The 18676-nt window shown below is 39.1% G+C and overlaps 2 protein-coding genes across 3 annotated transcripts; both read right to left on the bottom strand.

Moving 5' to 3' along the window:
- Positions 1–13: 13 nt before the first annotated feature.
- On the bottom strand, positions 14–6940 carry LOC126370279 (valacyclovir hydrolase). 2 transcript variants are annotated; one of them, XM_050015107.1, is made up of 6 exons: positions 6711–6940; positions 4139–4396; positions 2860–3013; positions 2015–2180; positions 1201–1290; positions 14–371 (listed from the first exon to the last, which is right to left on the bottom strand). In XM_050015107.1, the coding sequence occupies exons 1-6, from the start codon at positions 6801–6803 to the stop codon at positions 281–283; spliced, it is 852 nt and encodes a 283-aa protein (XP_049871064.1). In that variant the 5' UTR covers positions 6804–6940; the 3' UTR covers positions 14–280. The 2 variants fall into 2 exon arrangements, with proteins under 2 accessions (XP_049871064.1, XP_049871065.1); XM_050015108.1 differs by having other exon boundaries at positions 6795–6940.
- Positions 6941–8474: 1534 nt separating this feature from the next.
- LOC126370232 (T-complex protein 1 subunit alpha) lies at positions 8475–17167 on the bottom strand. Its single transcript, XM_050015043.1, has 10 exons — positions 17022–17167; positions 16510–16633; positions 15571–15688; positions 14341–14522; positions 13595–13859; positions 12733–12985; positions 12138–12228; positions 11179–11371; positions 10326–10466; positions 8475–9793 (listed from the first exon to the last, which is right to left on the bottom strand). Exons 1-10 carry the CDS (start codon positions 17092–17094, stop codon positions 9563–9565), a joined length of 1671 nt encoding a protein of 556 aa, XP_049871000.1. The 5' UTR covers positions 17095–17167; the 3' UTR covers positions 8475–9562.
- Positions 17168–18676: the final 1509 nt, after the last annotated feature.

The following is an 18676-nucleotide window of genomic DNA, read 5'->3' as shown; positions in this document are numbered from 1 at the left end:
AAAAAGTTTCGGACAATGGAATTACTGTAATATAATAACACTTGTCACCTAAAAAAAATATTTCAAAACAAAAAACAAGAAGATTATAAATATAACATAAATATGAGATTTCGTATAAAATCCACACTATCGAATGAGGGCCTTCCGAAGCACGGATCATCACGGGCCTTTGGCGGCTCAATAATAACCCTGACACCAGGTTTGATGAGGCTGGTATTCCACCTCACAACCCACACGATAAGAAGATCGAATGAGGGCGATAGAAAACAACTAGTATCGTTCATTTCAACAGGAACTCTTCAATTCTCTTGTTAAAGTCTTCTGCGTAAGCTATGTGGATGTTGTGTTTGCCATCGGGGTAAAGGTGAATTCTGAAAAAAAATATATAGTCAAAATTAACGTAAAATTTAGTGGTGACTGACGTGCGGGAGGTGAAATAACAAACACAAACTGCCTACACGTCCCACTGCTGGGCAGAGGCCTCCCCTCCATCAACTGGAGGGGGTATAGAGCATACTCCACCACGCTGCTGTACTGAAGGTTGGTGGAGGTGTTTTTACGGCTAATACCCAAAAATAACTAGACAAAAAGAGACAGGCATAATGGTCTTGAAAAACAAGAGACAGGTATACTGCGTGCAACTTTTCTCTCGTGTGGGTTGTGAGGTGGATTACCAACCTCATTAACCCTGGTATCAGGGATACTATTGACCCGCCAGAGGCCCCTGACATGACTCATCTAACGACTACTTATTTACTTCAGTAAGTAGCAACCGGGACCAACGGCTTAACGTGCCTTCCGAAGCACGGATCTTACTTTCGGACAATCAGGTGATCAGCCTGTAACGACCTAATCAAACTAGGGATAACAGAGTAATTTTTGAGATATTTCCCCATCGGGACGAATCCGGGACCTCTGGATCGTGAGCCTAACCTTCTACCACTGGACCACGAAGGCCGTTTGCGTGCAACTGAATTTAAGTAATACTCTTGACAGATAGAGTGCAGAGGACTGTCAGCGCGCCACTTGCGTAGCTATGGAATAGCACGACTGGGCAGGTTAGGTTCTATACTATTTACATTATAGCCTGGTCAAATATAAATCATAAGCATATCTTCTTTGCATATCTCATTTGTACCAGGCTGTATTTTTGAGCGAAAATAGAATTATATTAAACGTATTATTGATGGAAATCCTTACCTAGACCCCTCGATGTTGGTGTGCAGATGAGCTACGTGTGAACCATCCACCATTGGATCCTTCTGTCCGTATAGTATGAAAGTTGGACACCTATTAGAAAAAGTTAAGTAATTCATATTAGAAACATAAAAAAATATATATTTACGGTCGAATTGAGAACCTCCTCCTTTTTTGAAGTCGGTAAAAATAAATGCAGAATGTTAGTGAAATATATAAAGTGGATTTTATAGTCGGATTTTTTTTTGTAGGTATAGTATTTTTAAATTATTTTCATTTCTATACTTTTGCGACGGAAATTTCCACTTGATGTAAACTCAGAATCTGAGTCAGAGAAATGATACAAAAATTTAGTAAAATCAGTAACTTTTATTTGTATAGAAGATCTTCGACCAATAGACGCAACGAATCCTATCTACACAGATAAACGCCGTACGTACAAAGGCCTACGTGGTCCAGTGGTTGAGCGTTGTGCTCACGATCCGGAGGTCCCGGGTTCGAAGCCCGATGGGGAAATATCACAAAAATCACTTTGTGATCTCTAGTTTGATTAGAACGTTACAGGCTGATCACCTGATTGTCCGAAAGTAAAATGATCCGTGCTTCGGAAGGCACGTTAAGCCGTTGGTCCCGGTTATTACTTACTGATGTAAGTACGTAATCGTTACATAAGTCATGTCAGGGACCTATGGCGGCTCAATAATAACCCTGACACCAGGGTTGATGGGGTTGGTAATCCACCTCACAACCCACACGATAGAAGAACGTCGTACGACAATTGGTCGAAGCCCTCTAACGACGTGGAAACATAGCGTACTTGATATTCTTCAGCATAGAAGAGCAGATTTCTCCATTCTTAGCGTTGAACAGCGCGACCATGCCGTCCACCCATTCAGCCCAATATTTCCGGAACAGATCTTCTCCGTACACTGCTATCATCGGTTCGCGCATGCGCTTCGACCACGAGTCGATGTCTCTGATTTCTGTAACGTTATGACACCATAAATACACAATTTTTGTAAACGCGCAAACCTTGTCTTACGAAAAGTAATGATAAAATTGCAGCCTATCACATGAGATATACATTGCCGGTAAAGTGGCTATGAAATTTGAGAAGCAGTAGAGCTATCGTAGTTATCTGTTTGCAGGAGTAGTAGTAAGAGAGTGGGGCGAACCAGCAAAACAAGAAACATTTATTGAGAAGCTGTGTAGGTACATACATGCAGGTGTCCAACATTATGAAATTGTCTCAACAGCATGTCCATGTCGGACGTACAATATTACAAATAATGTCAGTATTAAGCATCAAAGAATTAAGTAAGTACCTAATAATGGTTAACTGCTTTTTGTTTGTTTTTTTTTTCAATTTGCTATCTGCGAGGAACTATAATTGGCTTTCTGTTTTTACCATAAGTTGCCACTAAATTAATTATAGCTGTACATACAACATTAAATAAATAAATAAATAATAATTAGTCACATTATAAACATAGCGGCGATAGCGGTTCTCATACAAAAGAGCGTTAAATCCTTTCCAACCTCTTTTTTTAATTCGGTGGCGCACGCTTCTTAAGTCTGACTGCTACCAACACAAATCGGGGCCTTGGGGGGGGGGGGGGTCCTATTATTCTATGCGACTACACAGACAACATTGGTACTTACTTTTATAGACCTCAAGTTCATGCGGCAGTATAAGAGTGTTGGTGCCCCAGACCACAAGCTTGTTGACAGCAGCGGGGTACTTGGCCGCGAGGATCAGGCTGGATATACCGCCGTCGCTCCATCCCAGCGGGGAGTACTTCGGGATATTCAGCGCCTAGGGAGAAATCAACACATGATCGAGGGTAGAAGAAAAATAATGGGAAAAAGGTGGAGGGACGTTGAGTAGCAATTATTGGCAACACTGACCATTGAACCTTTCTACCAAAGCTTTCTACCGAGTTTCTACCTTTCTCGTCTCTGGGCCAATTTTTTTACGTTAATGTACAATTGGCATCATGCGTAGCATCTCTACTTGGTCTGTGTTTGGCATCAACTACTTAGACGGACCCTAAATATTTTTTATTATATCGCAAACAAAACAATAATCTTAAATTTAAAACATATGCAAGAGTTTGCCCATTTCGAACAAAGAATATTAGGAAACCTATTAAACAATATTAATGATTATTTGTGAAATAAACAAGACGTTAATCTTTTTTAATTATTATTTATACAAATAACAATATCAAATCCCACAAGGGTTTACCTTAAAATAATCTGATAAAATTAAACTAGTAAGTACCTAGAAATGACTCAATGTTAACATTTACTGAATTGGCTCCTGGACTAGTGCATATAAAAATAAAAGTCGAATAGGTATCTTTTCATAGGTTAGGATTTTTTTATAGGTTTTTTGTTTTTTCTTTTAGGTTTTTATAGGTTTTTTCTTTCGTTATAAAAATTGTAGAAATTGGGTGAAATCAGATTTTCGCTAAGTGCAGTAATTATCGAAAATCGAGATACGAAGGAAGTGATGCTGGAATAAGAATTTTGTAAGCACAAAAAAACTCTATAACTTTTGAACGGCGTGTCAAGTTCTGATATGTGGCGACGAATTTCGACAATTGTAGGCATTTTGTTGTTGAAATCAGATCTTCGCTAAGCGCTATAACAAAAATATGATGCTGGGGAAATGAGGCTCCTGGCATTGCCACTAAAAAGTGCTTGTAAGTTTTTGATGTTTTTTTTTGTCATTTTGATATTTGACAACAAATTTCCTGTGTAGTCAGTATTCCGATTCGTTATGGTAGCAGTGCCAGGACTTGACACCATTAAAATATAATAATAAGTTTTAATCGCTGAAACAATAAAAGCATTCGGCTACGGCTCGTGCCACTTGAACCTCTTCGGAGAGAATTATAAATATATAAAGATAAATAATAATAAAAAAAATGATTACCTTCATAAATTCATAAGCATAGTCAGCATCTCTTTCATACAACTCTGGTGGGAAGTCTCTCAGTGGAGGTCTACTCTTGCCGTAACCTGGTGGGTCCCACGCCACGACCGTAAACTTTTCTCTGTCAATCCCTTCAACTTGTGGCTTGAAGTCTGTCCAGATGGAGCCGAGGGCTCCCGGCATACAGAGCAGTGTGTGAGGACCACTGCCTACTTTTAAGTAATTTATGTTCCATTCACCTACTTTTATTTTTTCTTCCTGCAATAAGGCAGATACAAAGAGAATATAGAAACTTTTTTTACTTTAGAGTCTGAGATATTTATCACTACATAGTATAAAACAAAGTCGCTTTTTCTGTCCCTATATACCTATGTACCTACGCTTAAATCTTTAAAACTACGCAAAGGATTTTGAGGCGGTTTTTTTTTAATAGATAGAGTGATTCAAGAGGAAGGTTTATATGTGTAATAACATCCATTAAATAGTGGAGAAATACTGTTAATTTTGAGGTTTTTAATGTGATGTCGAAAATAATTTCATTGTTTTCCTCAGCATTGCACCCGAGCGAAGCCGGGGCGGGTCGCTAGTTTTCTCATATAATAATAAAAATATTTATCTATCTAGGTAGATCACCACCAGTCTCACATAATAATAAAAATATTTATCTATCTAGGTAGTGAAATGAAATGAAACGAAATGAAAATTTGTTGTAAGTAATAGACCAAATTGTAAAAGAACTAAAATAATAATAGGATGCAAATATAAAAATGGCGAGTAGGCATAAAACTCAAGAGTGGAAATCTTTTGAATTACTTGCTGTTTGCCAATGAGGGACTTTTCAGGCTACGTTCTCCAAAAATAAATATAGATGGCGCTGTCCACATTATTTTTATCAGAATAATAATGGGTTTAAGATTTGTTGTGTTTGGGTGTAAGAACAAGGGTCCTCATTTATACCCAAAAACAAAGATAAAAGATGCATATATTTGTTATCCATAAGAAGGTTAAACGAAGGAAAATCTGTACAGCGCCATCTATATTTCTTTTGGAGTTCGGTATGAAGTTGCCGCGGATAGGCTTGTGACGTCACATCTAATCGACCACACCGAATTGTATTTTAGCAGAGCGTACAGTCATGAGCAATATAATGTACCCACTTTAGGACTCTGTCGCACTAACATATTTGACATTTAGTGAGACTTACAGTTCAATTTGTCAAAAAAGTTAATGTGACATGGTACCAATGTGTATACATATTAATGCTCGTGACCATACACGCTTCTACCTACATCTCGTAATTTTTGAAATATTTGTCCAAATTACGTAGAGTAAAGGACGAAGTTTATCCTTTACATTATGTATATCTGAAGTGATAAAAGTATTTATTTTGATAAGAATGAATTATTTACTTCAAAGCTGACATTAGAAATGTAATAACATGGTTTTTTATACTTACGACTAACTATTTTGACAAAAATTACACGCTATCGCGGACTTTTAATTAGTTGTACAACAACTATTTGTAATTTTTATACATTTTCATTATACATTATATTTGTCTAACTCTCATGGTTTTTGCAACTCACGGCAAAATTGCTCTTAGATTGCAGACTTACTTAACGTCTATGATTATGATTTATTTAATTTTCATAATTATAGGTAATTACATCTAAATTATAGCCTATGTATTATTATGCCGTACAAGATATATTATTGTTAAGTTTCATTAAAATCCATTTAGTAGTTTTTGCGTAAAATAGTACCATTCACCTACTTAACCATATTAAACCATATCATATCCTAACAGAACATTATATTATTAGGTGGTTAGTTTTCCTGAATAATTTTAGTATGTCGCTATTAGGTTTCCATACCGCGCCGCCCGGGCGCTTCTGACCCCGCCGCCCGGGCGCCCCTGATCCCGCCGCCCGAGTGATCCATAACCCACCCCCCGGGCGCTCCTGACCCCGCCGCCCGGGCGCCCCTGATCCCGCCGCCCGAGTGATCCATAACCCACCCCCCGGGCGCTCCTGACCCCGCCGCCTGGGCGCACCTGACCCCGCCGCCCGGGCGCTCCTGACCCCGCCGCCCGAATGATCCGGACCCCGCCGCTTGGGCGCTCCTGACCCCCTGACCCCGCCGTCCGGGCGCTCTTGACCCCGCCGCCCGAGTGATCCGGACCCCGCAGCTTGAGCGCTCCTGACACCGCCGCGCCCAAAAAAAAAGTTTCACTAAAATCTATTCAGTAGTACCGTTTTTGCGTAAAAGAGTAATTATGCATTATGTTTATGTATGCGGCCATTATGGGCGTATAGAGACCGTGCGGGCGGATCGAGTGATGTGACATCAGGCGTGCTTGCGCGAACTAAAATTCATGCGGCTGCCTGACCGGAAAGACTTGTTTAAAAAACTTTGTAAATACCTACCTACTGGACCGATTTATTTCAAAAAGTGAATTTACTAGGTAGTTTGCCGTAAATAATACCTTGAAATATATTTTAACACGTTGTACGTTGTTTTATAAGTTGTATTCATAAAAACTATACCTACCTATAATTATTAAAAAGTTTACCTTTTGCCCAGCTGATGATGAAAACAAAACACTACATAATTTTAGGTTATTTGACTTTGATAATGGTACAATTAAACTTCTTACTTTAAACATCTTTATTCGGTGGTGAAGTGATACGTGTAAAGCTTATTTAAAAATATTATTGCTTTATCTCAAAAATGATAACAGCGGGTGATAAGAAATCGTCTTATCATTTGACAACTGAGTGAGCGCAAAGAGCATTGCGATTGCGAATGTGCACGTTTATAAAGTTTGTTGTGATTTGGTAAGACTTTCTAGTACGAAAGTTTTGTCATTCTTGCGGCAGCGGTATTGCGACACTATAAAATCGTGTCCCTTAACCTGGCAATGGTGCTAATTCCTGTAAATACCATCTAATTTTATTTTAAGTTATATCTGTCATTTTCTTATCCGCCGAAAAGGAAAGGGACGGGTAATTGACAAGCATAAAATTTATGGAACACACGTCAATTTTAAGCACAAATCTAAACCAACCGTCTAAAAATTTTACATCAGTCAATAATCCGACACATTCATTTACTCATTCTTCCTAAAATTAAGAGCTGTGAATCATCCGTCCCTTTCCTTTTCGACGGATATGAAAATGACGGATATAACTTAAAATAAAATTAGGCGGTGTTTGCAGGAATCGGGGCCATTGCCATCTCAGTTATATTGTTTTTGAGTATATTTTTTAGCGACATCTAGTGGCCATTATGAAAACGAAAAATATCCCGAATAATTGCCCGAATTAGGAGGGTACGGTTTCGATGTATGACGTGAGGCGTCTGTATTGGTCTTTGCATCTGTACGCTACGATTCGTAGTCTGTACCTACGCTACGTTAGTATTATATGATCTATGGTAGAAGGTTTAACGTAGGAAAAACTTTACAGCGCCATCTACATTGTTTTTGAGGAACGTAGGCTGGAAAGTCTGTTATTGTATAAATTTGTCGCCAAATGTCAGAATATAACGATCAATAGCTAAAAAGATATTAGACTTTTATTTTTATACGCAGTAGTCCAGGAGCCAATTACTTACTAGTTTATTTAAATATAAAGCATAAAAAAATAAAGTCGAATATCTTTTTATTTATGGATTGCCATATTCTGATATTTGGCGAAAAATTTTAGTACTTTTTTGTAAGCGCTGTCACAAAAAATCTATAACTTTTGAACGGCGTGTCGAAAAATTCTGATATTTGGCGACAAATTATATTTTGATGGTGAAATCAGATCTTCGCTAAATGCTGTAACAAATATGTGATGCTGGGGAAAGGCGCATCCTGGTATTGCCACCAAAAAATCTTGTAACTTTTTAACGGCAGACTGACAAATTCTAATATTTGCGCGACAAATTTTTGTCGTTTTTTCTGTGTAATCAGTATCCCGACCAGTTATAAATGGCAATGCTATGACATAGGATAAGGAATGATACTACGTATAGAACGGCAACTCTCCGCTCCCCACCAGCGTCTGAGCTAGGTTTGCCTCACCCCGCGTCGGACATAGTTTAAACTTGAATCGTATGGCGTCAAACGACACACACAGACGCGCGTGTACGATAACATCAATGTGTGGTGTCTGTGTAAAACGAGGTTGTTTGAAGTGTCCGGTGTGTGGTAAGGACACGACTTTTACTTGACAGCTCCCATCTCATTCCTCTCTCATTTCAAGATAATAGTTCAGCAGAAGATTAGATATCTATGCAATGCACGTATCTATAATATCTACAATCACGTATCTATGAAATAATAAACAAGTTATAGTATTAAAATTAAGTTTATTTCATACGCCCTAGCTTTAAACTAGCATTAATGTTAAAAGCAAAGAAACCATTGTCGGTTAAAAATAAATAAATCCGAGTAATTTAAGTAAATTAAACGGATCCTTCCGATCTATTGTGACATTGTTTAGAACAAGGATATAATACTTTCGTGTTTACAATGCTGGTTGCAGGAGTAGTAAGTGATATAATTTGTTACACAACATAAACTTTTCATACAATAAACTTCAATTAATTCCATGAATTCTATCGATACTAGCAAAATTGCGATTAGTTTTAAAGACCCAATGCGGACACTGCAATAACATTGGACAAGTTGAACTAAATCGAGACATATTTTGCATTCATCTAGTTCCTCTATGTTTTGCAGGGTCCGCAGTGGGATTAATACATAATAAATCTTCCTAAAAGAATGATGACAGCAGTCACTCAGGCACCTCAAGCACACATCCACAGTAAATAAAACCCGATCCCAGTACAAATTCACTTAGTGTTACTTGTAGAAAAATACTCAGTGGAACTTTTCTAATTCGATTATGTCTGTAATCATTGATTTTAGAAGCCGTGACGGGTTATGTACTAACGTTTACAGCGGCAGTAGAAAAGTAGCAAAAAGTTTTTAATGTGATAATACATACTTATACACTTAAAAAGAGTGCTCCAATGAACGCAAACAATTTTCACAACTAAAAACCGCTGCACGATCGTACCCCATCTTCCTAGTTCCATGTGACTCGTTCAACTACGAATAATCAGTCTAGTGTAGTACTGAGATCTCACTGGGGTATTTGTACACTCGCCAGTGTAAATTCGCCACCGAAACGGGTAAACACTGAACCATTTTGAATTTTCAGTGGAGTTCCAATTTTAAATATGCCCTGTATATTTCGTGGTACATTATGGTATCCCTTGTGTCGAATCGAATCTTCTTTTATGGGCCTTATTTATAGCCAGTATTTTAGAAAAATGTGTAAAACGCGCCACTCGAATTATGTAACAAGGTACTTTTTGATTCACCCTTGTGACGTATTTACAGTGACGAGAGTGCAGTAACTCGTATTGGGGTTAGTCTAGTTCTCCAGCGTTGCAGGCGTCCTCATAGCTCCGCCCCCCCTTCTGTTCCGGGTCCAGCTTGATCATATCGTCGATGCGCAGGATGGTGATGGCGGCCTCGGTCGCGAACTTGAGAGACTTCACCTTGGAGATGGCGGGCTCGAGGACGCCGGCGGCCAGGTTGTCGCGGAGAACGCCTTCTGTGAGGTCCAGACCCACCCACTTGAGGTTTGCGTGCTCTACCTGTGAACATAATTAAAGATTCAATTAATCCTCTCTCAAATTCTTTATATTTTATTATTATCATTTATATTTATAGATACGTATAATATAGGTAGATTAATGTAGTTTAGGCTTCGTCCTATAGCCACATCTTCTTCTATCGAGTGGGTTGTGAGGTGGAATATGAACCTCATCAACGCTGGTGTCAGGGTTACTATTGAGCCGCCAAAGGCCCCTAACATGACTCATGTAACGACTACATACCTACCTACATCAGTAAGTAATAACCGGGACCAACGGCTTAACGTGCCTTCCGAAGCACGGATCTTTTTACTTTTTTTTGGACAATCAGGTGATCAAATCAGGTGAAAAAAGTGATTTTTGTGATTTGTCCCCACCGGGTTTCGAACCCGGGACCTCCGGATCGTGTCCGGTCTGGGTTTAATGGTCGAAGCCCTCGATATAATTCCGGCGGGGTTGTCGTGCATATCCTGATGCTGCCGGTAATCAAGCTGTAACTAAAGAAGCGTAGTGCAATGGAACACGTGTGTACCTTGGTCTGGCTGGAGTTGTGGTAGGCGCGCAGCTTGGCGACGAGGTCGGTGGCGTCCCGCGCCGCGTTGACGGCCAGCGTCTTGGGGATCACCAGCAGGGACTGCGCGAACGCGGCGATGGCCAGCTGCTCGCGGGAGCTCTGCGGGGAGGCGGAGTCAGTGGTGATGCGGATTCAAACTAGCGTGTCTCTTGTGAGGTTTTGTCAACAAAAAGTCAGTTTTTGGACGATATATGAAGGATCATTTCAGGCCGGTTCATGTTTATAAGGACCGTATGCCAATGACACAAGATCAATGAAAATTGGCTCTGTTCTTTTCTTGTTCTCCATTTTTCATATAAAGTGTAAAGTAAAAATTGAGATTACAAATGTTTACTAGCGTGTCTATTGCAAGGTTTTGTTATCAAAAAACAAATCAGAATGTGATTTTGCAAATGCGTTTTTGAAGTTTTTACTATAAAATCGTGGCAGCGTGGTGGAGTATGCTCCATACCCCCTCCGGTTGATTGAGGGGAGATCTGTGCCCAGCAGTGAGATATAATAAGCTGTTCATAACTATAAAATCGTAAGATTGTATGTCCTTTAAAAGCCAAACACCATTGTTATTGTTTGGTAGTGTCTGCATTAGGAGGTTAGTGACATTACAATGCTAACTAAAAAGAGCTATTATACTGTAGACGAATTTTTAAATGATAAGTTTTGAATTTTAATACACACTTCCTCTCTTCCCTTCAATGTTGCTGTGCCCTATAGTTCCTATCCCTATGTAACACCCCATTATACTACATGGAATGCAATAAATAATTGAGAATTGAATTGAATTGAATTACGATAAGTAGATGCCGTTTCTCACCAGCGTGGTGGCGAAGTTCTCCAGGTAGATGGAGAGCGCGGCCTCGACGGCGCCGCCCCCGGGCGCCAGCTTGCCCGACTCCAGCACGCGCCGCACGGCGCACAGCGCGTCGTGCGCCGACCGCTCCATCTCGTCGCAGTACGCGTCCGTGGGCCCGCGGAGGATGATGGACGCCGCCGTGCGGGCGGCCGGCCTGGGGGGGACATACATATATACTAGTCTTCTTCTTTTCTAGTGTTGGTTGTGAGGTCTATTCTAGCAGCAAGTTCTTTCATCCTAAGGTTGCCTGGAAAATTTCTATTTAGCAATTAAGGCCGTCGATTGTGCTTCGCTTGTCACTTTAGTAATTGTTTTTAGTGTTGTGTTTATATGTGCAATAAAGCGTTAAACCTTGACGTCAGGGTTACTATCGAGCCGCCAAAGGCCCCTGACACGGTTCATGTAACTACTATTAAAGAGAATGACCACTTCAGTACAATTATTGACTATATTTCAATAAGATAACATTTTAGTTTTACAATCGTCTCAATGCGCGGTAAGAATCGGATCTGTCGAAGTACATAAGCTAGAGCATAGTGATGTGTCAGTCTATATTTAGGTCGATCAATTCTTTTCTATCTTACACTACTTACATCAGTAAGTAGGAGCCGGGACCAACGGCTCAAGGTGCCTTCCACCACGGAGGTCTTAATATCATAAATTAGTTTAGTTTAGCAAGATAACTATACAAACCAATTTTATATAATGAATTTCACGACTATGGTCAAGTCTGTCATATGTCAAATTCGTAATTCGTCAAGTCCTATTTTCGACAAGTTATGATGTTTGCCAAACACGCTACTCGTCATCTTAATCAAGTAGTCATTAGCAACAGAAGTACACTAGAATTAATATCTATCAGTTTATTTGGATGTATGTAGATAAAATACTGATTTCATTTTACTCGAATAAAAACATACCCCTTGATCAAGATGAGCTGGTCGTCGCAGATCTGTTCCTGTACAACTTCCGCCGCCTCGCCGATCATGCTGGGCTCGAACACTTCCTCACCTGTAAACAATTTACAGATTAGAATTTTTTTACCGACTTGCTTCTCAAAAAGGAGAGCGCCAAGTGAGTCGAAGCCCGGTACCGGATTTACACAAATAAGTTAATAAGTTATTAATTTATTTTAAGTTCAGTTTTCACTAACACATGCTCAAATATTATAGACGGCGGCGATACGGCTCACCACCTATCACGTTGGTCTAACAGAAAGTTCTTTGAAGTGTGGGTACTTAGTTCACACATACATAAACTCACGCCTATTTCCCACCGAGGTAAGCAGAGACTATGGAATTCCATTTGCTTCGAACCTGACACACTTCTCTTTTCTCCATATCATCAATCGTTTCATACACGCCGGTTCAGAGTAGAGTTACTTAGTTGATCTTACGATGGATGTGACTATATTAGGATATAGTCGTGAGTTGTTGTGTATCGTATTTGTACAATGAAAAACACACCTGAAAAAGTACGAGAAATTGCGTCATGAAATAGCTGACAAGCGCTCACCGTCCATATTGGTGAGTGAGGTGAGGAACGAGGCTCCAGTAGCCTTAGCAATCCTCTTCAAGTCTGCCTTCTTGCAGCGCCTCACGCCCATAGCCCCGGCCTCGATGAAGTACTTGAGGCAGAGGTCGTCGATGCCGCCGCTGCACAGGATCACGTTGACGCCCGTCGACAGGATCTTCTGGAGGCGCTCCTTTGTGATGTCCAGCTCGCGCGCGCGAATCGCTTCCAACTTCTCTGGTTCGGTGACCAGCACCTGGTATATTATAGTTCATGCTTTTTATTTTCTCATTTTTAAATGAGGATATAACACCCTGAGTGATCATTGCCAGCTTCATAGGTTCTTTCGTGTATCCCATAGGTAAAGGATTGTTCAACCAGATGCAAGCTTTACATGACAGTGGCTCTGCTAACCAGCAGTTGATATCTCCGTTGCCAAAGGGATGTTTCATAATAATAAAAAGTAAATAATTTTAGATATTTCTAGTTTGAATAATTAAAATTCGAATGCATTCTATTCCACCAACAATCAAAAAGAAACTATAAAAATATTTTTTTTCACATAATTTTAATGAAGGAGAAAAATGAATGTCTGTGCACATCTGTAACAGGTATAAGCACTAAGATCGAGTCATTAGATATTTAAGACTTATGTGTTATGTGCTTGTATTGTTGATGTGCCTTTAAATAAAATAAATGAATAAATAAATATCTTTCATTTAAAACATCAAGCCTCTTTCTTTGTAATATAAAGATTTTTATTTAATTTTTATAGCACACACTGCTTGCTGCTTTATTAATTAGAAAACATCGATCGATGTTTTTTGATTTAATTTTCTCTTTGTGATTTTATAACACTTCTTACCTGAACCCCCATTTTCATCTTAGTCTTCTGGAGCGAGAAGTCGAGGCAGGCAATCTTAGCATTGACAATCTTCTTGGGCATGGCCTGAGACGCCACAGTGCAGTTGAGGGCGTATCCTTTAACGAGCACACTCTCCCGCGCGCTGCGGCCGTGCGCCTTGAGAATGTTGACTGCTTTGATTGGGTACGCTGCGTTGCCGCGAGGGTCTGTCGTCTTGACAGCGTGCGCTGCATCTACTACCATCTCGGAGAAGAAGTCTGCGTCACTGGTAGAAGGGGACAAAGAGGGTTAAGTCTCAAAGCCTTGATGAACATCATCATCATCATCACCAGCCCATTAACGTCCCCACTGCTGGGGCACGGGCCTTTCCTATGGATGGATAGGGAGATCGGGCCTTAAACCACCACGCGGGGCCAGTGCGGATTGGTGGTTATTAACGACTGCTAATGCAGCCGGGACCAACGGCTTAACGTGCCTTCCGAAGCACGGAGGAGATGAAAACTTTTTTTTGTGGTTAACTTCAACAATCGCAGACCGAGCGCGTTTACCGCTGCGCCACCGAGCTCCTCAATGAACACTGTCCTTGATGAACAATAAGATTTATTATTCAACATCCTAAAATTTTAATTGAACCTAATTAATTATAACGATTTGAATTTTCTATAAACATCATTATTCAAGTTAGCATTTTTGATTATACTGAAAAGTTCAAAAACTATTGCTGCGAATGGAAATTCTTTACTTACGCTCCAATCAACTTTGAAGACATGGTGGTCTTGGCAGCATTGACGATGGAAGCCCGGCCGAGGGACTCCACTGTGACTGTCAGATTATCCTGGATGTATTTGACGGCCTCCTTGCAGGCGAGACGGTACCCCGAGATGATGCTTGTGGGGTGGATCTTGTTCTTTACTAGCTCGTCGGCGCTCTGAGTAATAGGGGGTTAGAAAAGTATGTTGATAATGATTATAGGCTTGCAAAAGTTTTATTTAATACAATATAAAACAAAGGATGGGCTCTAGGGAGTTAAAAAAAGCCACATTGATACAACAACTATGAAATGAGGTGCAAAGAAAGCAACCAGTTGGAAAAAGGATTGATTGAAAATAAGATTTTCTAAGTTTTCTTGTTTCCAATCTTTAGGGAATAAATATAACACATGATTTTGCAGTTAAACGGGTTCAAATATAACCAAACTTAAGAATGTCCAACAGTAGCGACACCTGATGGGGGAAATAGGCAGTTTTTATCCTCATTCCTATATTTTGCTTTTTATAAGATCTACTTCAATGTGGCCTTTTTATACCCCTATTCTTTAACACTTTCAAGGGCAGAATGTCTAATGGTGTTTCGTTTCCAAGGTGTCATACTATCTATTATGAACCATCAATGACCCATGGACTCTGCCCTTGAAAGGGTTAAATATAACTCCTGCTCAAGTAAAGCTGTGGCTAAGAGAGGTTTTTTTTTATTGTATGTGTGAGCTATTGCATCCTAATAATAGTATGTAAATCCGATGTAAATATAGGTAACTAGCTAATTTAGAATAAGATTTATAATAGTTATTGTATGTCAGATTATGCTGAGTCATAATACTTACTTCCATCACAATGTATGACCACAATTACCACAGAAAATTTTATTTCATTTCATTTCTCATTCAGACCTGCTGTATCTTAACACTTTCAAGGACAGAACGTCTAATGACGTTCCGATTTCAAGGTGTCATACTATTATGAACCATCAATGACCCATGGTCTCTGTCCGTGAAAGGGTTAAGAGGCTTAATAATAATGTCATAGTACTGGTACACACAAAATGAAGATTTACCTCAACATCAGTGGAAATTTCTTTTTTATTTTTATATTACAAATAAAAACAATTATCTAACATAGAATCTTCACCTCTTTTGAGGTACTAGTAGGAAATAAAAAAGAAAAGTTTTGTATAGTTGTATAAATATGCTGTACACATACCTTGAGTAGTTCAGCAGCAATGATGACAACAGATGTGGTGCCGTCTCCGACTTCCTCATCCTGCAGCTGTGCTAGCTCCACCAGAACTTTGGCTGCTGGGTGCTCCACCTCTAACATTCTAGTGAAAACAATGGAACCATAAGTACAGTCAGTGGTGCAGAATCCAGACAACATTATTTCAAGTTACACCTGTCATTTTTTATCCCCCGAAACGGAAAGGGACGGGCAATAAGATGGTTATGATGAACCTTATAGTGACAAAGGATACATAAATATAACTGTATAATATTTATGTATTCAATCGAGCTCAATCAATCAAATTATCAGAAAATATAGTGTTTGTAAATAACTTTAACAATTGAGTTTTATAGTGCAAACCTTGGAAACAATTGACTGATCTTTTTATTACTTAAATAGCTAATTATGAGTAGCTGTTCACACTGGAGGACACACTATTTGAAACTTTGCTCATAACATATCGTCCCTTAGCTTACAACACCGCTCAAGTCGAAAATTGGCGGTTTTTACATTTCATTGGATGAAGAAGAAAATAAAGGTTAAAATAAAGTAAATCGTCAAAGTAAGTACTTATAAATAATTATTTATTAACCGCTAACTAGAGTATGTATTAAGTAGCAATAAAAAAATCTACAGATATTTTAAATAAGACATTTTTTTTCGTCTCCTGTAAAGTTGGTAAAAATGACTTAAGCGGTGTTGTAAGCTAAGGGACGATATCTGCTCTTAGTAAAAACAAAAATAAAGATTTTATCTATCCAAAATAAGAGATAAAAAACTAAGTATTATTACTATTATAACATTTATTTATTGCCTAAAAAGTACATTTAGCATTAGAAATAAGGTACATCCGTGGGAGGTAGCTGGTGTCTGACCTAGGCTACAAAATTACTTGATTATTTGGATATTTTGATTACTTACTTCAGAATAGTGGCTCCATCATTAGTGACTGTCACATCTCCGATGTCATCCACCAGCATTTTGTCCAACCCCACAGGGCCCAGAGAACTCTTCACTATGTTGGCGATGGCAGCTGCTGCCATAACTGTAAAGTTACCAAGGTGATGAACAGATTTTTTTTAATTTATATTTACTATAAATTCATGTTTTTATAAGATGAAAAAGGTAATTATTTTAGATAAAACAAATATTATCACTGTACGTGACGTACGAATTCAATCGTTTTCTTTTTTGAAGAACATCGCCTGTTATAACGTGTAGGTTATGTTTCTTTGTAAGTAAATTAAAATTTAATTTAGCATGGTTCTGGAGTATTATAAGAGTAATTTACAACGTTTCTAAGTGTGTAGTAGTCACGTAATGTTAATTATGCCACAATTTTCCAAGATATTTACAAAAATAAAACCATAAGTACCAATGCATGTGATCTACCGGGGTACTTCGCGTGTGTTAGTTTTTCACAGAAAACTTACCATTTTGAGTGCGGACTGGGGCTCCAGAAGTTCTGGTCCCCGCGACGGATAAGGGCGCAGCGAGGGTCGACATTTTTTAATATAAATTCAACTCAAAATTCATAAAATAGTCGCCCGTCACACTTTTTTGATTCTGGAAGAAAGAATGTTGCTAGCTCACAAAATAGGATGACACATGATTGTTTATTGCCATTTTAAATATAAAAAATTCTACCATTGTTCTCAATGAGCTTTTCGTAGATTTTTGTTCTGTCTAATGACCATTTTTAAAACTTTATTCTAAACTATTATTATTATATTATATTATATATAGCTACAAACCCACTGACTGACTGACTGACTGACTGACTGACTCACTGACTCACTGACAGGGTTGTTCTCCCAGAAGGAGCGCCGGGGGGTAAAAATGATGTATGGGAGATGTGATCACGATCTTCCGATGAGTAGGGGAAAACTTCCAGATCTTGGAAAACTGCTCCGCATCAGGGAGACACTCTACAGTCTGGCGCAACTATTATACCTGGATCAAATTTTTTTTCGCAAAACCTATTTAAATCTTGGTCAAATTGTATTGTCGGTGAAAAAAAAACAAAATGGCGGAAAAACAAGATGGCCGCCATACAAAATTTCGTTTTTCCAGAAAATGTCTCGGGTGTAAAAATGATGTATGGGAAGTGTGATCAAAACGTCGAGTTGAATATGGTAATACTTCTCAATCTTGAAAAACTGCTCCGCATCAGGGAGACACCCTACGGCCTGGTGAAACTATCGCACGTGGAACTTTTTAGTTTTCACGATACCTATTTAAATCTTGGTCAAATATAATTGCCGGTGAAAAATAAACAAAATGGCGGAAAAACAAGATGGCCGCCATACAAATTTTTGTTTTTCCTGAAAATATCTCAGAGGTAAAAATGATGTATAGGGGTGTGATCGGAACGTCATCTTGGAAAATTGCTCCGCATCAGGGGGCACCCTACGGCCTGGCAAATATATCACACCTGGAACGTTTTGGTTTTCATGAGACCTAATAAAATGTTGGTCAAATCCAATTGCCGTTAAAAAACAAAATGGCCGCCATACAAAGCTTCGAATTAATACAGGACACGCGAGCAGCTTGCTGCGAGCGAACCACGCGACATCTAGTTTTTATATAATGACGGACGATCCAGGCTAGGTAACCAAAAAATTGATGGTGCTGTCCAGATTTAACATGATAATTACCTATTTTCTTATTGCTTGGGTACATAATTAATCCAAAATATAATATAATGGAAGATGCATATAATTATACTTACATATCAAAATAATTGTTGATTGATATTTGAATCAGATATGTTGCTACCTTTATTGCTTCTCTATGTTTTCATCAGAATAATAAAGATTGAAGATGCATTATAATGTCTCATCCATGAAACACACAGACACACACACGCACACGCACACGGGTACGCCCACGATCTCGGAGGATCTCGGAGGACCGAGGAGCCGTGGCAGCCCAGTTGGTAGAACGCTTGTTTCTCACTATGAGGTCGTAGGTTCGAATCCAGCACAGGCCTAAACCAATGATTGTCGAATTTGTTTTCAAATTCATGTTTGGATTATAAATGATTATCCCGTGCTCAGCGGTAGGTAAAGGAAACATCGTGAGGAAA

This window comes from Pectinophora gossypiella, chromosome 10, assembly GCF_024362695.1.
Source record: "Pectinophora gossypiella chromosome 10, ilPecGoss1.1, whole genome shotgun sequence".
Taxonomy (NCBI): domain Eukaryota; kingdom Metazoa; phylum Arthropoda; class Insecta; order Lepidoptera; family Gelechiidae; genus Pectinophora; species Pectinophora gossypiella.
Note: the sequence above shows the minus strand (reverse complement) of the source record. Positions and strands in the feature narration are given on the sequence as shown.